Source organism: Natrix helvetica (assembly GCF_964273705.1).
Source record: "Natrix helvetica genome assembly, chromosome: 1".
In the NCBI taxonomy this organism is placed as follows: domain Eukaryota; kingdom Metazoa; phylum Chordata; class Lepidosauria; order Squamata; family Natricidae; genus Natrix; species Natrix helvetica.
This window is the reverse complement of record NC_138548.1, coordinates 39,887,413-39,910,585: the sequence shown is the minus strand read 5'-3', so window position 1 is coordinate 39,910,585 and position 23,173 is coordinate 39,887,413. Positions and strand designations below refer to the sequence as shown.

At 39.9% G+C, this 23,173-nt stretch overlaps 1 protein-coding gene across 6 annotated transcripts in view; it reads left to right on the top strand.

The window, feature by feature from the left end:
* PPP2R5C (protein phosphatase 2 regulatory subunit B'gamma) overlaps positions 1-22,074 on the top strand; it is a 75,986-nt gene extending 53,912 nt beyond the window's left edge. For 3 of the 6 annotated variants that reach the window (XM_081935675.1, XM_081935680.1, XM_081935678.1), the window contains 5 exons: positions 488-615; positions 8,203-8,304; positions 14,909-14,981; positions 15,637-15,753; positions 19,173-22,074. In XM_081935675.1, coding sequence (XP_081791801.1) covers positions 488-615; positions 8,203-8,304; positions 14,909-14,981; positions 15,637-15,753; positions 19,173-19,304 — 552 coding nt within the window. In that variant the 3' untranslated portion in view covers positions 19,305-22,074. The other 3 variants (XM_081935677.1, XM_081935679.1, XM_081935676.1) reach the window with 2 other exon arrangements.
* The last annotated feature ends 1,099 nt before the right edge of the window (positions 22,075-23,173 follow it).

Here is a 23,173-nt window from a genome sequence, read left to right as displayed (position 1 = left end):
AACTGGCAGGAAGTCTGAGTTCATGGTCACTTAAGGCTTTGCTTTAAATGTGCTTTATGACTACAACACTTAGCGACAGAAATACTGATCCCAATTATCATTGTTAACTGAGGACTACCTGTATGCTTTGTAAATATATTGCAATACAGCATGCTGCAGCTTTTCCAAGGCAAACTCATGGCAGAAAATGTATTAGATCTGATGCTATAAGTTGTGAAGACCTTTTCTGTGACATTAGCAAAGGGATATTGTCAGAACACAGTTCTGACATTTCTATGAGCATTAGATAGTTGAGTAGTGGCAGTTCTAGCAGCTACCAATCACATACCACCATTTATACAATAGACATTGCATGCAGAGAACAGATGAACTGCTAGAAATAGTTCAAATAAGATCAAAGCACAATTGCATCATCAAAAGGAGAATATAGTAGAAATTATGTGGTTTGTATAAGTTGCTAAATGGCTAACTATCTCATTTACCTTAGGTGGCAGAACGAGCACTATACTACTGGAATAATGAATATATTATGAGCTTAATCAGTGACAATGCAGCTAAGATTTTACCTATCATGTTTCCATCCTTGTATCGAAATTCAAAGACTCACTGGAACAAGTAAGAATCTTTCTGTTTTATATTTCTTGATACATAAAATCTAACAGCTCACTTGGAAGACTTTTTATAAATTATGGTAGTGTTTGCGTAGTGCCCTTGAATTTCCCATGAATATAAAGAACATGAGACTATTCCTTCAGTGCAATCAGTGAAACTATACGTTGCATCTTATAAGGGACTGGGCAAATGTGCAGAACCTTCCATGTGAAATTCGTTCTGAATTTTCAGCTCACCTTCTTCAAGAGCTGACAAATTAAAACAGACAGATTAACAGAGTTGGAAAGGACCTTGTAGGTCATCTAGACCAACCCCCTGCCCAAGTTTGACATTGGCACAACATACAAAAGACTTTTAAGTATCAGGTTAACATGAGAGCATTTCTACACCACTATGCCAAATGCTCAATATACATGGGTAATACAAATGCGTGCTTGTACATCCTGCCCCCCAAATCCACTATTTTAAAAATGTTATATCTATTAATTTTATTTATAGGGTTTATAGGCCATTCCATCAATCAGCTCTGCCATACATCCCTCAAATCAATAATTTGTCTTACAGTATAACAAAGGGATTATTTTTTGGTGGATAATAGGTTATGTGGCTAAGAATGTGGGTAGAACTTTCAGCCATAGAAAAATGTTTTATGTAGAAGAGAGGAAATAAAAGTTGTTTCTCCTATAAGCTTCAAATAAATTAAAAATTACCTATAGGGTAAACCAAGGATGCTGAATAAATCTACCATTAAAAAATACAAAGTAAGTAAGCAGTGTAATTATTACAGGTTTGCTTTTGAGTCTATATGAGATTATTTGAACTAAATAATTTAATTTCTCTTAAATGATTGTAGTCTGACTTTTATATTTGCAATGTCAGTTCCTAAATTGCTATATTAGTTTGATATATGAGTTGATGAAGCAACCTAATTATTTCCCCCCAAATATGTTTATAATGGAATACAGACTTTTAGATTGTATAGTTGTGTTCATTGGGAATTTTTATCATGAAATATTTGTAATATGTATTTCAGTTAGGTATGTTTACATTGTCAGGATAATCATGTTACACTACAGCATTTGTTTGGGGATGAATATATCTTTTCTGCAAAAGTTGCTGTGTGGAATTTTGCTTTATGCAAAATTATGCCAGACTTCAATTCTTAAACTTATCTGCATATTAATATGGGGTAAAAACAGAAGTTTGTTTTGCTAATAAAAAGTAATAGTTTGTTTTGTTCTCTGTGATCCACACCAATAGATTCTGTGTCTGCTCAAACCACCATTTGAACTTCCCAGAGTTTGAACTTCTTGTGGTAGCTTCATCTTCCTGTCCAAATCCATAGAATAATCATACTTCACATTAATCTTTTCAATTCTTTTTTGTTAGACATAAGACAAATATGTATCATGCAGGTTTTTTTTTCATACAGTGGATATAAAAAATCTAAAGACCCCTGTTAAAATGTTTTTTGAGATGTAAAAAAAATGAGACCAAGATAAATCACCTCCATTTTTTTTTCTACATTTAATATAACATGTAAGCTGTGCAATTCAATTGAAAAACAAACTGAAATCTTTTAGGGAGGAAAATAGTAATAAAAACATACAACAATTATGGCCAACCTTGATCTCATCAAATCATAACACATGCTTTTGTCAGACTTGATATAGGTTTTTCCAAAATGTAGCCAGGCTTGGATGTTTTTCTTTGCCACCCTACCCCATAGTCCAGACATACGAAGAATATGCGAGATTGTTGTCACATATAGTACACAACCAATACTTGCCAGAAATTCCTGTAGCTACTTTAATGTTGTTGTAGGCTTCTTGGCAATCTCTCAGACCAGTTTTCTTCTTTTTCCATCAATTATGGAGGGACATGCAGTTCTTGGTAATATCCCTGTTACATATTTTCTCCACTTGTTCATGTCTGTTTTTACTGTGTCCCATGGCATATCCAATGCCCTGGAAAAATTTTTGTACCCTTCTGACTAACACCTTCCCTCTGATGCTTTGTAAAGTCCTTGCAGACTCTGGCTTTTGTACATCTTCTATGTTATACTAATACAATATAATAATAATACAATACAATAGTAGAGTTGGAAGGGACCTTGGAGGTCTTCTAGTCCAACCCCCTGCCTAGGCAGGAAACCCTATACCGTTTCAGACAGATGGCTATCCAACATCTTCTTAAAGACTTCCAGTGTTGGGGCATTCACAACTTCTGGAGGCAAGCTGTTCCACTGATTAATTGTTCTAACTGTCAGGAAAGTTCTCCTCAGTTCTAAGTTGCTTCTCTCCTTGATTAGTTTCCACCCATTGCTTCTTGTTCTACCCTCAGGTGCCTTGGAGAATAGTTTGACTCCCTCTTCTTTGTGGCAACCCCTGAGATATTGTAACACTGCTATCATGTCTCCCCTAGTCCTTCTTTCTATTAAACTAAACATACCCAGTTCCTGCAACCGTTCTTCATATGTTTTAGTCTCCAGTCCCGTAAACATCTTTGTTGCTCTTCTCTGCACTTTTTCTAGAGTCTCCACATCTTTTTTACATCGTGGCGACCAGAACTGAATGCAGTATTCCAAGTGTGGCCTTACCAAGGCATTATAAAGTGGTATTAACACTTCACGTGATCTTGATTCTATCCCTCTATTTATGCAGCCTAGAACTGTGTTGGCTTTTTTGGCAGCTGCTGCACACTACTGGCTCATATTTAAATAGTTGTCCACTAGGACTCCAAGATCCCTTTCACAGTTACTACTACTGAGCAAGATATCATCTATACTGTACCTGTGCATTCCGTTTTTGTTGCCTAAATGTAGAACCTTACTCTTTTCACCATTGAATTTCATTTTATTAGATAGTGCCCAATGTTCAAGTTTGTCCAGATCCTTCTGTGTCTTAAGCCTATCTTCTGGAGTGTTGGCTGTTCCTGCCAGCTTGGTGTCATCTGCAAATTTGATGAGTTCCCCATTTATTCCCTCATCCAAATCATTGATGAAGATGTTGAAGAGTACTGGGCCTAAAACAGAGCCTTGGGGTACTCCACTGCATACCTCCCTCCATGTAGATGCAGTTCCATTGAGGATTACACGTTGAGTGCGGTTGGTCAGCCAGTTACGAATCCATCTGGTGGTGATGCTGTCTAACCCACATTCTTCTACTTTATCTAGTAGTAGGTTATGGTCTACCTTATCAAAAGCCTTACTGAAGTCCAAGTAAACTATATCGACGGCATTTCTCTGGTCCACTAATTTTGTCACATTATCAAAGAATGCAATAAGATTAGTCTGGCATGATCTGTTTTTGACAAATCCATGTTGGCTTTTGGCTATTACTTTATTTGCTTCTAGGTGTTCGCAAATTCGTTGCTTGATTATTTTTTCCAGAATCTTTCCTGGTATTGAGGTCAGGCTGATAGGTCTGTAGTTTCCTGGATCTATTTTTTTCCCTTTTTTGAAGATGGGAACCACATCAGCTCTTTTCCAGTCCTCTGGTAGTTCCCCAGTGTTCCAGGATCTCTGAAAGATATAATTCAGTGGTTCTGAGATCTCGTCTGCTAGTTCCTTCAGAACCCTGGGGTGTAATCCACCCGGTCCTGGTGATTTGAACTCGTCTAGGGTAGACAGGTGCTCACTTTTTCTTCCCTATTTCAATTTGTGTTCCTAATCTGATTTTTGTGGTGCTGCTTTTGATAGGTTGGACTGTTTTATCCCTTTGTGTAAAGACAGATGCAAAACATGAGTTAAATAGTTCTGCTTTCTCCCTGTTGCTTGTCACCTTCTTGCCACTTTCTCCTAGCAAGGGACCAATTGTTTCCTTAACTTTTTTCTTGTTTTTAACATGTTGGAAGAAGCTTTTTTTGTTAATTTTTACTTTTATGGCAAGCCTTTCTTCATTGTGAGCCTTAGCTTTCCTCACTTCATCTTTACAGGCTCGGGCTATTTGCTGATATTCTGCCTTAGTTATGTCCCCCTCCTTCCACTTTTTATACTTACCTTTTTTGTCTTTCAGTTTGTCAGAGAGTTTTTTATGCAGCCATGCTGGTTTCTTTTGGGAGCTGTTATTTTTCTTCTTCATTGGTATTGTGCTAGACTGGGCTTTTGTAATCTCATTTTTCAAAATTTCCCAAGCTTCTTGAATTGTTTTCCCCTTTGAGGATTCTCATCCATGGAATTTTTCCCAAGCCCTCTCTAAGTTTATTGAAATTAGCTTTCTTAAAGTCCAAGATTCTAGTTTGACTTCGTTCTACTACTTGTGTTTGCATAATGTTGAATTCCAATATTGCATGGTCACTTGCCCCCAGGGTTCCTATGGCTTCAACACCTTCTATTATTTCCTCTCTATAAGTGAGAATTAAGTCCAATATGGCTGATCCCCTTGTTCCCTTCTCTACTTTTTGGAAAACAAAGTTGTCTGCTAGGTTTGTTAGGAACCTGTTGGATCTTTAACTTGGTGCAGAGTTTGTTTCCCAGTTGATGTCAGGGTAGTTAAAATCTCCCATTACTATTGTGGTGTGCTTCCTACATACTTTAGTTAGCTGACTAGCAAAAAGTTCATCTACTTCCTCTGCTTGGTTGGGTGGCCTGTAGTATAGACCTATGGCAATGTCATTTCCCCCCACAACCTTTAATATTGACCCAAATGCATTCAAGATAGTTCTCATCATTGTTGTGCTCCATTTCTGTAGGGAGGTAATTATTTCTTATATATAGTACAACTCCGCCTCCTCTTTTATTTGGTCTATTTCTTTTAAATAATTTAAATCCTTCTAGCTGTATGTTCCACTTGTTGGTTTCAACCCACCAAGTTTCTATTATTATTATTATTTATTATTTATTAGCGTTTATATACCGCCCCCTCTCCCGAAAGGGACTATAATGGCAATAATATCGTATCTGCCCTCTTTTACTTGAATTTCTAATTCGCCCTGTTTAATCCTCATACTCTGTGCACTGGTGTATAGACATTTGAGTCCATTTTGATTGATCTTGTGTTTACTGTCTACATAACCTGTGTTATGCCTGACTGCCCCTATTTTCTTGCCACTTGTGTGATTCATGCACATGGTATGGCAATCACTATTAATGCTTGGTTTTGCTTGACAGCAGGAGTGATAATCTTACCCACACACACATCTATGTTACATGCACTTATAATCCTATGAATTTCAGTTTGCTGGGGACAGAAATGTTCTGTATCTATTAATTCTCTGTCCCTGCTCTTCAGTTTAAATGTTTATCAAGAAAATCTGTGAATTTAATGCCAATTAACTCAGTCCCTTTCTTGGATGGGTGCAACCCATCTCTTTTGTACAGTTTTTCATTGGACCAGCTACAGACATCATGACTAATAAAACCAAAGCCTTCCCTTTTACACCACTCCTTTAGCCACACATTAAACTCTGCTACACTCTGGCCCTTCCCTTTTTATTCCTTATATACTGGTAAAACCTCTGAAAAGATAAGCCTACAACTTATACTATTAAGTTCATACCCCAAGTTCTGGAAATCATTCTGCACAGAAAGTACATCTTTCTGGGACAGATCATTTGTGCCAAGATGTATAATAGCATCAACGTCACAGTCCTTACTTGCATTCTTTACTATCTTAAGAATACGCCTCTTGTCTCTGCTGGCAGTAGCACCTGGCAGACACCTGACCTCTTTTAAAACCTCCATATCCTCTACTAAATTTACATCCCTTACGAGTGAATCACCAACCAGAAGGTGGCTTCTCTTTATGTATACCTTGCTCTTCTTCTGTGACTGATGTGTGATACCTGGTTCCCCATTTCGCCTTTCCAAAGAAAGTTCTTCATTTTGGACCACGATCCCCTGCTTATTTGAGTCATCATTATCACAACTACCTTGTGATTCCAACTATCTCTTTAGTGTCCCCATTAAGGTCAGCAAGGGCATTATATCTGTTTTGCTGGGTCACAGCAAAAGCTTTGTGTTTATGGTTCACAGCTCTCAACCTGCCAGATCCCACGGTTGTCCAGACTGCTCTTCTCCTGCAAGATCTTTGTGGCAGAGGAGGCTGATAGCATGGCATCTCCATAGAGAGGAATGGCTGAAGTAGACACCTAGTTTCTGCTTGGAGAGCACAGATTACAGATTCTAGATAGGTAATCTGTCTATGTGGACTAGTAATTTGTTTACAAAGGGGACAGTATCCAAATTTGAAAAGAGAGATTTTTGATCCTAAAGATGTTTTGATCCTCATACTTGATATATTCCTCATATGAGAGCCAGTTTAGTAATTAGTTAAAGGCACTGAAATAGCAGACTACAAGTTCTAGTCCTGCCTTAGACACAATAGCCAACTGAATGTCTTTGGACCAGTCATTTCCTTTCAGCCCTAGAAAGATGGCATACTATTTCCAAAAAGATTTGCCAGGAAAATGTCATGGACTTGTCTATTTATATGGGAGTAGTCAAGTCTGACTGAAAGAAAGACATCCAGAAAAAGGTCCCTCATCTGCTGGTTCCTTTTATTAAAAATGAAAAATGCCAGTTTGATTTTTGCTTCATTAATAATTTTTCTAATGGTGATTGCTGAATACTATTTCTGTGAATATGGTAGTTCTATGTTTTCTGGTATGTTAGACAAATTTTTATGAAATTGTTCATATTATTTTTCTTTTTCCTTCCTATTTACCACTTGGAATTTATCTCGAATTTATCCTAGAAAATTATCGTCCAGATGAATAAGTGAGCTCTGTATCACATGTTCAGACCCATCTCTTTTCATCTTTTATAGCAAGCTAGTTCTTGAGTCAGAATTTTCTTACAAAGTCAATCTCAAAATTCCATTTGATTTAGATAATTATTTGACCATCCTTCTTTCCATTCTCAGTCATTATTTTAGATCATCACTCCACATCCTGAACGTCCTTCAAGGATTTGCTTTGAACTTTTAAGAGGTTTCAGCAAGCTTCATGTCATTCTTTTGTTATTGGGAAGCAGACAAAAGATTACTGTTGCCTCGTTAGATTAGTCATGCTTATCATCATGATGACATAATGAGGCATATTGGGTATAAGAATCTCTGCTCTAAAAGGGAGGTAGAATTTGAGAAAGCAATTTTTTCCATCTATAAATCTCTGGACCACTTCCCATATTCAGGGATGCAGCTTACTATTCCCCCACTGGTGTGAATTTCAGAGACCATGATGATGAAGAACTAGTTACTGACCTGAATTGTGGTTCTTCAAGTGGTCGTCTGTGAATTCACACAGCCTACTATCCATCCCTGTTAGGTGCTGTGCATCACTGGTTCTGAGGATATCTCCACAGCAACTAACAGAATCAGCAGAAACCATTCCCAGTGCATATGTAGTGGGCAAGATGGCAGTTTCCTGCCAAACACTCTAACTCTGGGATATGTTCAACTGCACAGATGCAGAACACATTGGTGTGTGTTCACAGAATTCGTAAGTATTATATTCCTCATTGAATCTTTAGTTTCCGTGTGCCGCTTTTAGCTAATGGAAACATCCATTTGCTTTGGGGCTTTTTGTGAATATATATGCACTGCAAAGCCTGAATCTGTTTTGCAATCTATTTTTTTTTTTACTTTATAGGACAATACATGGCTTGATTTACAATGCTCTGAAACTCTTCATGGAAATGAACCAAAAATTGTTTGATGACTGCACTCAACAATTTAAAGCAGAAAAACTTAAGTGAGTTTCTTCTTAATGTGTCCTCACCTTTATTTATCGTTCTTAAGACCTGTGAAAACCTCCTGCTGTGCTTGCTATAAATTTTGTATTGCACTTCTGTAGATATATTGTGTTTCCTCAAAAATAAGAGAGGGTCTTCTTTTCTTTCAACCCCCGAAATAAGCACTTGGCCTTATTTTCGGGGAGGTCTTACTGTTTTTGAGGTGCAGGAGGCGGCGAGCATGGTCCCCTCATGGCTGCTGCTGTGCTGCAATATTTTCAGGGAGGGCTTATTTTCAGGGGAGGGATTATTTTAGCGCATGCGCTCAAAAGCCCGGTTGGGCTTATTATCCAGGGAGGTCTTATTTTGGGGAAAACAGGGTAGGTAGTCCTCAACGTAGAACCACAATTGAACCCCAAATTTCTGTTGCTAAGTGAGACAAGTGAGTTTTGCCCCATTTTATGATCTAACTTGCCACAATTGTTAAGTGAATCACTGCAGTTGTTAAGTTAGTAAGTGAATCTGGCTTCTCCTTTGACTTTGCTTGTCAGAAGTTTACAAAAGGTGATCACATTACCCTGAGACACTGCAACCATCATAAATATGAGTTATTTGACATGCATCTGAATTTTGATCATATGACCATGGGGATGCTTCAAAGTTCATAAGTGTGAAAAACGATCATGTCACTTTTTCAATGCCGTTGTAACTTTGAACGGTCATTAAATGAACTGCTGTAAATCAAGGATTATCTATACACACTATTTACTCAATGGTAAGTGAAACCAGTCTTAATTCAAAATGGAATGGCTTTTGAGACGAAATTCTTAAGAAAAGAATTTTAATTAACTGTCAATGTCAACTTTAACTATCCTTGCTTGTTTTAAATCTTATATTTAGTTGTCATGTTTTTAACATTTTATTTATTTACACCACTCAGAGTCACTCTGTGAGGACATAGATGGTCCCTAAATATCAAATAAATAAAAAAATAAATAAAAGTCTGAGATTCTTTTTCTCATTAAATTCCAAAATCCAAAATTGTGAGAAAATATCTCATCTGTCACCAGGATTGTCAGGATTCCAGTTTGTCAAACAATCTCATCTGCTTTTCCATGCTTTCCCATATTAAAAGTAGTAGTAAAACAAGCAATCAGTTTGCAAAAAGTATTACTCATCTTGGCTTCCAAGTTAAAACATCTTTGGAGAATAAAATTCAAATAATTTCTTATGCTATATGAATAAAGAATATAGTAGTACATTCGTCAGAATCATCAATGGAAATTTTGAGCATATTCAGAAAGGATCAGAATGGAATGGTAAACATTTAATTATTTAAAATATTTATACTTAAATATATATATATTCATTAAGCAATATATTCATAATTGAATATATTGCTTACGACTAAACAAAGTTTTGCGTGAAAGATATAGACAATGGCTTCATTCTGATATTCATTCATTAACAGTTTTTCTTCAAAAGTAAAGTAAAGAGGAATTTAAAAATATTAAACTTGTCAAATAATGTCTTTTACAAATTCAATTTAATATGAATTGTTATATTTTATAATTATTATTATTATTATTATTATTATTATTATTATTATTATTATTATTATTATTATTATTATTGTTGTTATTTTATTTGATTAGCCGCAACCCTCTCCCGAAGGACTCGGGGCGGCGTACAATCAAAACAGATAAAATACAGATAAAGACAAACATACATACATAAAGAACAAAGACATATACATGTGCATGGAGGAGGTAAACTCATAAGTGAAAGACAATTTAAAAAAACACAATTTAAAATCCCATTAAATAAAATTACTGAATTAAAAAACCCATCAGGAGCGTTATGAAGTTATGATCGAGCCAGGCCGGCTATTTGGAATAGGTGGGTCTTGAGCTTTACACGGAAGGAGCGGAGGTCAGTGGTGGTCCTAATATCCGGGGGAAGGTCATTCCACAGGGCTGGGCCCGCCACAGAGAAGGCTCTGCTCCTAGGCGCCGCCCCATGGCACTGTCTGGTGGACGGCACCTGGAGAAGTCCCTCTCTGTGCGAGCGGATGGGTCGTAGGGATGTATGGGGCAGAATACGATCCCGCAGGTAACTAGGTCCTGAGCCATGGAGCGCTTTAAAGATCGTAATCAAGACCTTGAAACGCACCCGATAGACCACAGGGAGCCAGTGCAGCTCGCGCAGGAGAGGTGTCACATGGGAGTACTTAGTACTCCCCATAATCACCCGCGCGGCCGCATTCTGGACCAACTGCAGTCTCCGAGTGCATTTCAAAGGAAGCCCCATGTAGAGAGCGTTACAGTAGTCCAGGCGAGACGTCACCAGGGCATGGGTGACTGTGCGTAGGGCGTCCCGGTCCAATAGGGGGCGCAATTGGCGCACCTGGTGGAACGCCCCCCTGGCCACGGCTGTCACATGGTCATCCATGGACAGCCTGGCATCCAGGAGGACGCCCAAATTGCGCGCCCGCTCCACGGGGGCGAGTTGAATGCCCCCAATGGCCAGAGATGGGATTAACTGGTTGAACCGGGGGGCCGGAACCCACAGCCACTCCGTCTTGGAAGGGTTGAGCTTGAGTCGGTTGTCATCCATCCAGACCCGTACGGCTTCCACACACCGGGACATCACTTCGACGGCCTCGTTGGGGTGGTTCGGGGTGGAAATGTACAGCTGAGTATCATCAGCGTACAGATGATATCCCACCCCGAAACCACGGATGATCTCACCCAGCGGTTTCATGTATGTGTTGAACAGGAGTGGCGAGAGGACCGACCCCTGTGGCACCCCACAAGTAAGGGGGCTTAGGGTCGACCTCTGCTCCCCTGCCAACACACGTTGCGTCCGGCCAGAGAGGTAGGAGCCGAACCACCGCAAAACGGTGCCCCGGACCCCCAACCCCTCCAGTCGGTGCAACAGGATACCATGGTCGATGCTATCAAAAGCCGCCGAGAGGTCTAATAGGACCAGGATAGAGGAACAACCCCTATCTCTGGCCCTCCAGAGATCATCCACCAACGCGACCAAGGCCGTCTCTGTACTGTGCCCGGGGCGAAAGCCGGACTGGCGCGGGTCTAGATAATCATTCTCCTCCAGATGTCGTGGGAACTGAGAAGCCACCACACTCTCTACAACCTTCGCCAAAAAGGGAAGGTTGGAGACAGGACGATAATTGGCCAGCTCCGTAGGGTCCAGGGAAGGCTTCTTGAGCAAGGGTCTCACCACCACCTCTTTCAAGGCGGCCGGAAGAGACCCCTCACCCAATGAAGCGTTCACTAAGCCCAGGAGCCAGTCACGTGTAACCTAACAGGATGCCAGTACAAGCCAGGAGGGACACGGGTCCAGTAAACATGTGGTAGGTCGCAGTCGTCCACGCAATCTGTCCAAATCCTTGATGACAACCAAGTCAAACTCCTCCCAAAAAGGTTTCTCAAGACTCGCCACTGGTATCTCGACTGGGCCACTGAAGGGGACCCAATCCTTCCGGATTTGAGCGACTTTATCCTGCAGATATTTCCCAAATTCCTCTGCCCTACCCTGTAAAGGGGCCTCTGAAACAGAAGGGAGCGGGACACCCGAAACAGGGCGGCAGGGCGGTTCTCTGCGGATGCAATGAGAGCGGCACAATATTGGCGTTTGGCCGTTCTCAATGCCACTAGGTACGTCCTTAAATGGGCTCGTACCTGTGCTCGGTCAAATTCGGATCGGGAGGATCTCCAACGACTCTCTAGGCATCTCTTGCGGCGCTTCATCACCCTTAGCTCCTCGGTAAACCAAGGAGCCAGGGTGGATCGTTGCCGCCAGAGAGGCCGCAAAGGCGCCACCCGGTTTAAGGCCCCGGTAGTCGCATTATTCCACGCGGCCACCAGGTCCTCTACCCGAGGGCGGGTCAGGGCTGCAGGAGGTGGCCCAAGCTCCGTCTGGAACCTATCTGGTTCCATCAGGCGCCTGGGTCGGAACCATCTAGTGTTTTCCGGTTCCGCCTCCCCGCAGCGAGGGGTAGCACCAGGGAAGTCAAGTCGGAGGAGTGAGTGATCTGACCATGACAGAGGAGTGATGGTTAAATTCACTCCTCCCAGATCACTCAACCACTGGCCAGAGACAAAAACAAGGTCCAAGGTGTGACCTCCCTCGTGTGTCGGGCCCTGAATCATTTGAGTCAGGTCCATGGCTATCATGGAAGCCATGAACTCCCGAACCCCCTCTGATGCTTCACCCACCGATGGCAGGTTAAAATCCCCCATCACTAGAAGTTTGGGGGTCTCAACCGCCACCGATGCGATCAGCTCGAGGAGCTCAGGCAGGGTCGCTGATGTATGGCGGGGAGCCAGGTATACTATCAGCAGGCCCAACTGCCTCCCAGGGCCCCATTTCACAACGAGGGATTCACATCCGGACGTCTGTGGCACAGTGGACTCCCTCGGCTCTAAGTCCTCCCGGATAATCACTGCTACCCCACCGCCCCTTCCCCGGGCCCGGGGCTGGTGAAATGCTTGGTAACCTGGTGGGCACATTTCCACGAGGGGTAAACCTCCCTCATGGCCCAACCAGGTTTCCGTTATTCCCGCGAGGTCCGGCTCCTCCTCCAATATTAGATCATGAATGAGGGGGGCCTTATTAACAACGGACCTCGCATTGCATAACAACAGCCTCAGGCCCTGGGCCTGCAGATCCTGACCACCTAGAACGCGGGGGTTGGTACAAGCGAACGGGTGTAACCAGCACCCACGGTCTCCCAACCGACTGCGAGTTGTTAATCTGTCCTCGTATCTGCCCCTCCCTACGACTGTTGGAATCAATTCTTTAGAGCCCTGTATAGGAATGATATCCTCTCCCCCCTCCTCCTCTCCGCTCCTTCTGCTCGTGACCCCACCTGGTGACCTGGCTCTGTCATCGCTCCTGATCTGACCCACCCACCCCCCAGCCCCTAAACCCCTAAAAGATTTTAAAAAACATTTAACTAAAAACCCCCTGAGCCTCCGTTTCTTCCACCTCTCGGGGTCTATAAACCCGTCATCAAGGCGGGCCCTTGCAAGCGTCAAGGGCCATGCCTGCGAGATGGGGGTCTCCCGCAGGCGGAGCAAGTCAAACCTCGAATAAATAATCTTAATCTTAGAATCTTAAAAAACACGGTGGGGTCAAAATGTTATAGATGGTAAGTGGTCAGTCATAGAAAGAAAGGGGGGGGGGAAGAGTTCTTAGATGACCAAATGGTGGTCTGGGTGGAGGAGAGATGGTCTAAGGTATAATCCAAATAGTCCCAATGTCCTAGTGATGTTACTGGCATCCATGACAGCTCTTTCAGCGGCTGCTGTTGAAACCAGCCTCTCACCTTCCAGTGTCCTTCCAACTCCTTCTTTTTCCTCTCTCTCCATTTTCCTCGCTTTCCTTCCAGTCTCTCCTTCTCTCCTTCCAAACCTCTCAGCTCACCAGCTCGCTCCTTCCAATCCTCTCGGTTCACCCATTCACCAGTCTCTTTCCTTCCAACCTCACATTCCTCCTTCCAGCCGTTCTCACCTTCTTCCTTCCTGTCGCTCTCTGCAAAACATTCCAAAACGCTCCAAAAGGCTGTCACAAACGTCGCCATTTCCAGCTCACAACCTCTTTCCTCACCAGCGGGACAGCCTCTTCCCTTCCAGCTTCACGTTCCAAAACGCTCCAGCCTCCAGCCTCACGTTCCAAAACGCTCCAGCCTCCAGCATCACGTTCCAAAATGCTCCAGCCTCCAGCCTCACGTTCAGCCTCTTCCCTTCGAGCCTCACGTTCCAAAACACTCCAAAACGCAGTCACAAACGTCCAGCTCACCAGCCTCTTTCCAGCCTCAGCCTCTTTCCTTCCAGCCTCTCCTCACAATTCCTCTTTCTAAGCACTCTCTCCAAAACGCTCCACAGCGCTCCAAAACGCTCCGAACGTTGCCATTTCCACACACGCCGCCATTTCCGATGCCGGTCTCTCTCCCCCATTCCACAGATCGTTCGCGCTTTGTCCTTCCCTCCAGTCTTCTGATTCACCCTAGCAGACCCAAATGGGTCGAAAATGGGCCAGGGTGGTCATGCTAACTGACTTCCGACCCTCAGATGGAAATGAGGGTCGGAAATAACCTTTTCGCCCATCGCTGAGCTCCGTGGTATTCTGGAGCTTCAGGAGGCGACTGCCATCGCCGGAAGCTCCTCCTCCTCCCTCCCTAAAAAAAAGAGTTTTTTATTCATTTTGCCTACCCATACATGGTTCATACTTTAAGTTATGAAAATGTGGGCAGTGTAGAGAAAGTAACAAATCAGCAATTGTATAGCTGATTATAAGAATGGTCTCTCCCTCTGCTCCCTCCCCCACCCCACCCTGTATGTGTGTGTGTGTATGTGTGTGTGTGTGTTTAAATCTCTGCTTCCTGCCCTTTTTCTTCTTGGATTATTGTTTATCCATAATTCTAATATTTATTGTCCCCTCACTATAAAGGAGTTTGTTCTATTTATAATGTATGCAACATTTCAAAAACAATAAATGTGAAAAGTTCCTGTATTTCCTATCATTTTAGTGTTAATTTAATTCCTTTATATTCATTAAGCATTGCGTAGTATGTGTGAATATCCTTTTCTCCCCTAGGGAAAAGCTAAAAATGAAGGAACGGGAAGAAGCTTGGGTCAAAATAGAAAATCTAGCCAAATCAAATCCTCAGGTAAGGCACTCAGAGGATGAATATTTTAATTTAGATCTCACTGGAAGAATAAAGGTTGCCAAAGTAACATTTATTTACTCTTTTTTGTAGGAATGTAGCTTTATAATTATATCCTTTAATGACTTCCATTGACCATAGGAACCATATGATAGCCTAAAATCCCTCTCCCCTCCCCCTCAAAAAAACCAAATCCATAAAAAACCAGATTTTGCCATTCTTGCTCTGTAGCATCTGGAATTCAGAATACCATTTGATCCTAGCTGCACATAGCATAAATCTATAGCCATAGCAATTCTTAGTTATTTTCCATTATTTCTTTATTGCCCTAATTAGTAATGACCAACAAGATCATTTTCCATTATGAAGTAACCTTTAAAAGCCATCAAAGTTAATGGCCATGACAATATCTCTAATAATGAAATTCCATAAATAAAATGCTCTTTGAATTTCTTCCTTTTAATCTTCCTGAAGCTTTGTCAAATCTCTTGCTTTAAAAAAAAGAAAGTTACATTTTATTTCTGATTTGTTCATCCAAATGTGGACTGATGTTAACATTTCTGGCAATGAAGTGCCTGAATTGTTGTAGATTCTAACAATTTTAAGGATCTGAGATTTGCTATTAAAAAATCTGACATAACTTTTTGTATTTGGATAGTACTCAGTATATAGTGACACCTCTCTAGTGAGCAGTCCTGTTGCAATGGAAACAGATGGGCCTTTAATTGAAGACTTGCAGGTGCTGAAAAAGGGAGTGAAGGAAGAAGCTTGTCTGGTAAGCATATACAGGTAGTCCTCCAGTTAAGATAGCATTTAGAGCTGGAATTTCTGTAGCTAAGCAATGCACTTGTAAAGTGTGACATTACATGACCACTTCACTTAGCTATGGGAATTCCTGTATTATTACCATCATTAAAGGAGGGCTATGGGTCATTCAGTGAATACCTCTCTGCAGCTTCCTATTGACTTTCAAAAACCAAAGTCAGTGGAAAAGCCAGCAGGAAGTTGCAAGTCTGAGATAGTTTGCAAGAAGGGTAGCACGCAAGTAAGTGGCTGCTGCTGGGTAGGAAAGGGTGAGCAAGTGGTGGCGGAGGTGTGGTGAGAGCACAGCAGGGGCTTGAATGGCTATTGCCAGGTGGGAGAAGATGCAAAGTGAAAGGAGCAAGGGGTAGCTGCTGCCGGATGTGTGCGGGTGGTGGAGGGAAGTGAGGCACGCATGCTGGGCTTGCGGTGGCTGCTGCTGGATGTGCGAATATAGCAGGGAGGTGCAACATGAGCTCAGCAACACTCAGGATGCTGCTATCGGATAGGGGAGGCTTACTGGTGCATGAGGGTGCATGAGTAACGGGGGAGGGTGACCAAGTGACCAGGGAAGTGTAGTGGAAGTGTGGTAAGGCTCAGGGAGGATGCATTGGGTGGGGGAGATTTACCCATGCAACTTGCGACCTTCCCTGCCAGTTTTCATACTGACTTTTCATGTGGGGAGGACTGCAGGGAAAGTTGCAAATCGTGATCACTGGATGCTGCAATTGTTATAAGTGCAAACTGGTTGCCATGTGCACAGCTCATGCTCGGGTGACTGTAAGGGTGCTTAGATGGCTGGAACCTTTAGGATCAGTCATAATTACCGCTCTTTGAGCACCATTGTAACTTTGAACAATGACTAAATCAGCAGTTGTTAACTGAGGACTACCTGTAGAGAGAGAGAGAGAGAGAAAAATAGCTTACTTTTTCCAAATTTGATTCAACTATTTAATTGTGAATTGTACAATTCATCTCTGAAATTGCAAGAAATTGAAATGAACAGTAATTTTTAAATTATCACTTCATTTGCTTGTTAGCAGAATGGTTTTAATACATGCTAAATTTGGTCCCACTTTTGTATTTGAATTGAATAATTGTTTATTTATGCTTAGCCTTATAAACTAACATACTACTTCTAATTAGTTTTACCCAAGATCATAAAGAAGAAAAGATGGAAAACAACATCATAATAACTGAACTTTTCACTCTTTTGCACAAAGTACTAAAATAAATGCTTCTAATGGGTATAGCATTAAAGGCTTGCAAACAACAGACAAAAAACAGTCAAGAATTCCAGGCCTGGGACTTTGGTAATATTCATGTTTCTTAAAGTTCTTAGAGGCAAAAAAAAGGTTACAAAATACACCCATAGCTACTGAAACATTACTGTCAAAATGTGTACATGGGGCTATTGAATAAATCACTATTTTAAAGCACTTCAAAACTCTGGTTTGTTTTTCACTTAATGACTGATTGTAAATGTGATATCTGAATATGTGGTTTGATTTTCTCAGGAGGCAGGGGGGATGTCATTAGGTTTTGTGCTTTGTCAGCACAAGTATATGATGTGCTACCCGTTTTTCACCATGCTTATTGATTGTTCAAAAACAGAAGAGTTAAGGAGCATGCAACTGAAAACACATTCTTAAAATATGGTTTTTAATGCTATAAAACTTTATAAGTCTTATTGGAGTGCAGTGCTTTATAACAATATTTATTGAAGAATATTAAGTATTAAAGAGCCATGTGGTGCAATGGTTATAATGCAGTACTGCAGGCTACTGCTGCCAGCTGCCGGCAGTTCGATTCTCACTGGCTCAAGTTTGGCTCAGCCTTCCATACTTCCAAGGTCAGTAAAATATGCTGACTCTGTAAACGGCTTAGAGAGGGCTGTAAAGCACTGTGAAGCAGTATATAAGTGCTATTGCTATTTAAATATTTATTTATTTATTTACCATTTGGTAAATGGTAAATAAAATTTGTGACTACAACTTAATACAAGTTACACTTGTATGTAGCCAACAAACTGAATACCAGTACAGAGCATGAGAATAAAGATTAAGTACAGGAGAGAAGAAACAGATGCTTGTAATCTCTGTTGCTTGGGCGCCTTAATTCAAATAGTATTGAGAGGATCTGATAAAGTATCTATTACCACTTACATTATGAGACCTTGAATTTGCACTCCCCTGCGGTCTTCATTAATTTCATGTATTTTGTGGCTATCATAAGAGACCAGGAAAAGACCCAGCTGACAGATATAGCAAATGCCTCCATCCTAAACCTGAATGGCTTATATCACGTTGTGACCAAATACTACACAATTCTGGCCACAATATTTCTCACTATAGTCCTGCTAGATGTACCAGAGTCATTAGGGGCATCCATTACCTCTCAAAGGTTATTGTCATCTACATTATACTAGGTACATACAATTAGTCATTGCTTAGCAGCCACAGTTGGACCAGCAACTTGGGTATAAACTAAATGATAGTCTATAATTGTATCATGATAATAGTGTAAATGTACCCTGAGGACTTACATTCAAATGGTATAGATTCCTGGTCAATATAACCACTGCTTCATTGAGAAAGGCTTTAAGATCCCTTTGTTTGCAGACCATGCCCTCCATATATCTTGATAAGAGTTTTTGTAAACTGCCTGTTGGACATCACCTCTATCCTTGTGATTTTGGTCAAGTGGAGGACATTATTCATAATGATAATGATAATCTCATTTAATGATAATCTCATTTAAAATTACTGAGAGCAGGTGAATTCAAGGACCCAACCTTGGAAAATTCAACTATCTTCTTGCACTGATGTTTCCAACTGTCAGCAACCAAGTTGTTGTCAAAACTTAGAAAGAAATATTTAAATTTGTAATTGTAGCTTTGGCTTTGTTTTGCTGTAACCATTTTATATCTAATACTCTTATTAAATAGTCTTTGTATTTTACTGTTATTTTATTGTATTTTATGACACACTGTATATTATGACCTGTGGTTACAACAATAAGCTTACTTACTCTATATGATATAGATAGAGCAAATAAACTTTGTACTGAATGACTTCCTGGAGCATCGGAAACAAACAGAAACAATTTCAGTGGAATGCCATAGAATGATATGGCAAAATCCAAAAATGACAGACCAGGTGTTTTTGTTCTACTGAAATCTGCTTTCTTTTAAAGCTTTTTCAGTCTTGTTTAAAACAAACCAAGTTTTAATGTTTGATTTTAACTTTTTATGTTTTAACTGTAAGCTGCCCAGAGTTACCCTTATGTATGGGTAGGCGTCCCATAAATTTTATTAATAAATAAATAAATAAGCGGGCACTTTTTGGTGTAAGAAATCTCTGTTTTCTTTAAACGTTGCTTTTTTGATTTCAGGTACTGACTGAGCAAAAAAGGGAACGTCCTATAGTACGACGCAAGTCTGAATTGCCTCAGGATATCTATACCATGAAAGCCTTGGAATCTCATTGCCGAGCTGAGGATCTACTAACACATGATGGGCATTAGACTAGTCAAGTGATATCTTATTTGGAGAAAAACAATTTTTTTCTGGACTCTGTTCCGCAGTAGAGAACTTAACTTTTTTTGTGCCATACTGATCAGTTACACACAAGTCAAAGCTTTTGTTCAACCCCATTCTGTTAGGCAATAATTTCAATACAGTGTAAGCAGCTCAAGATAAGTAGTTCAAACAATGGTGAATTACCTAATTCTGTAATCAGAAGCTTGAGTTGATTAGTATTAAAGACATTTTCTTGGTGCTGTTGGCAAAGTACCAACCAGTGGGAAGCATGCATTTTCTCCAGTTATTGTTGAAAGGAGAGCAAATTATCAAGCACTGCTGCTGAGCAACCATTCAGATATTTCAGGCCTCTTCAAACATAATTATTTGTTTGTATATTGAAAGCAACTCTATATAGAAAAAGGCATGAAACAATAATGTCTTATCATGTTTCATATCCGTACATGTGCTTTTAAATTGGTTGCAGTTCCAGGTTTTTCTCCATAATATCCATGTGCATACAATGAAATGCATGTGTGACAATCTACACAGGAGTTCCATGTTTTTTCCTATTTCGATCAGCTTATAACGAGGATAAGATGAAGCGACCTTGCATGGCTTTTCTTATGTAAGTCCACTGAAATAATGAAGGTTGCACAAGACCAGTGCCAGATGAACGGAGCCTATTTTCTTTCTCTCTTTCCTCTCTTCATCTCTGCCTGCCATTAGTACCATGGCAATGGTCACATTTCCCAATTCATATATAACTATTGAGCATTTTATAAATCGGGGGAGAAAAATACCTGAAGAGGGAAAAAATGCATTACTGCCTTGATATATTCTGGCAGTTTGGAAAGTTATTAATTCTTTATTACAGAATGGTAATTTTCATGACAATCTTAATCACGTCTAATTTCTAGAGAAATGGTTAAATCCAAATTTGGTTCCAGATAGAAGACACTGTTGGTTGAGTACTTTGTATGGATTGAAGCCATATTTTCTGGTCCATTAGCATGAAGTACAAAATTAATATTTAGGAACTGAGCTGGTAAAGAAGTTGTGCTCCTAAAAATAAAAATATGTCTGCCTTGGCTAAAAGTAAATAGCATTTTTAAAGTAATTGCATATATTTTTTGGTTTCAGAATTGTTATTTATCAAAATGGCTTTCCCGTTTTTATCTCTCTCTTTTTTTAAGTTTTTAGTGTATGGAATATGTTATCTGCTAAGAATTGTTATAGACATCAAGACATAGATTATTTGGGATACATTTCTCTGGATGTTATTGTTTAGAGAGATGAATCTTAGAAAATTTAGCATAGACAAATTCCCTCAAATGGCATTCCAGCATTTTCAGATACCTATTTTAAAAGCTGAGAAGTTAGCTATAGTAATTCTGCTGTCAGTATATATTTTGATGAAATAAGTGTCTAGAACATGCACACCTCAAGAAAAAAAAGAAAATCCATCTGCATTACTGTTTATCTTCAAATGCTGCTATGTATTCCAAAACATTGCTTGCATGTTGAGTTTTCTTTTATCTCTTCTAGATGGGAAAGCACAAATAAATTTTCAAAAAAAGTGTATTGTGCTTTGTCTTTAATATTTGATTGTTCTAAGGGTAGCCAATATTTTAGACTTTAGTAACTCAAGGGCAGTTTCAGACCAATTTGATTTAGAAGTAGTGACTTTTTTTTCTTTTCTTATCTCTACCACTAACAAAATTTGCAATTTCTTTAAAATAGTTATTTTAAATATATCTAATATATCTTGATCCATAATAAATTCTTTACAAAGCAGGCATTTTGGGATCAGGGCCCTGGTTGGTTTCAAATATGAAAAGTCTAAAAGTATATAGTAGAAATTAAAAATAGATCATATCAGGTGAGAATGATGGGAATTTGATAAGAAAAAACTGAATATAAATACCACTCCAAGCTTCAAACAAAATACCTATTTTTTGTGAAAATAATACCTGTTAAACTTGAAAATAAATAATATGCTTTGCCATAATGAAATACAAATAATTAAAAGCAGTTTAAATATGTCTTCTCCATTTTGATGAGGGGAAGGGTGCTTTTATAATTGCATAAAGCAATGTCTGTATGTATTTTGATATGCCATTGTTTGAACTTCCCATCTTTAGCTGATAATTTATCGAATATTTTCTTTATAATTTGGCTGTTCAGTAGGTTCATGAAAGAGGGTTTTGAGAAGAAGCAGTCTAATTTTAACCTGGGGAATGGGGGATTGAAAAAATATTGTATATCAATGTTTGGTTGACTGTGTAACGCTCAGCATATAAGATCTTTCACTGTCTAAATTTTACTTTTGCTCTTTACTGAAGATAAACATTCACCAAAAATTAACTATTCTGGAGCAGGTAGCATTATTGCCATCACAATTTGTTCTAGAAATATCAGGCTAGTTCACAAACTTGCCTAAGCAATACTCAGATTTAGTAGTATTCATTTGTTTGGCTTCCTTCTTATCACCATGTTATGCTCTATACAAGTTATGTATTAAATTATTGTTAAAACAAATTCATCCCAAATAAAATGTACAAATAAAAAACAGTTTTGGTGATTGTTACTCTTCATAAAGTTCAGTGTTACCTATCTTCCCATGTTCTCCAGAACCTTATGCCTGTACATCAGGAATGTCAAAAGAATATTACAAGTGTCTTCTTTTGTGTGGCTTTAGTATGGCTTCATTTTAATATTGTACATACATTGTACTTTGTTTTATTGTAATGAGTAATAAAAATGTAGACTTCATATTTTGTACAGAATGGTCCTATGTACAGAATAAAACATTCCTAGAAACAGCAAAAAATAATAATAGGTAAGTGGCACAATTTTTCTTTATACCTGTATCTTTATGCTTTAGTGGAATGCTATGTTAATGTACGAACATATTTTTAATATTTTGTAATTTGGATTTTTTTGTTCAGACATTGTTTATGGATAAACTTCATACACCTGCCATTTAATATGCTCTTTTATCTAGTTTTTAAATTCTACAAATGGTGTATTCTATGGATTAAATAAAGAAGAAATGGAATTTTACCTGCTCATCATAACACTGCTTTTAGCCCTAATATAGAACATTGTAAAGTGAATGTGGATTACATAAGCATCTAAGAAATACTGAGCAAACATCCAATTTTATAGAATATCCACTCAAATTTCCCTATGTTCTTACAGCAGTGGACAAATCTGTACAGGTGGTAGCAATAAGAAAATTATTCTTAGAAAGAAATAAAATATAAACAGCAAACCACACTCCTTACTAGCACTGATGATGTCACCTAGTTTGGGTAACAAAATGTCTACAAGAAAACAAGCAAGTCAGAGAGCATCAAGGACCCCTCATTTCAACCCCGAGCTACAAATACTCTCCTTTATTAGAATATTATTCTTACCCACCCTTTCTCCTGTGTGCTGCTTGGAGAGTCCAAGCATGGGTTAACACAGTCTAACTGCTCTAGGACTGAGTGAGTTTTTCTTGACCACGCCTCCCTTTGCCTCGTGCAATTCAGTTTTAAAAACTCAGTCCACCCGTTTGGACTGTATCCGGGGAGCTCCTCAGTCTTAGAACAGTTACACTGGACTCCCCATAAAAAGCGAGAAGATAAAATTTAATTGACACGCCTTGAAGAATTGTTACCTTAAGCCAAGTTATTAATTGCTGAGAGGTCTGCCGGGACTCCCATCACCTGTTGTACATGAACAAGCGCACGGTGTGAGGCTTGTCCGGCGGCTGCCAGCGAGCTAAAGGGGCGGCGGGAGGCTTCCCGTCCGTTTTGTTCCCAACGGACGAGTTTTGCTGGCCGGGAGGAGCGTTGAAGTGCTCCGACGGCAGCGGAGGCTGTTA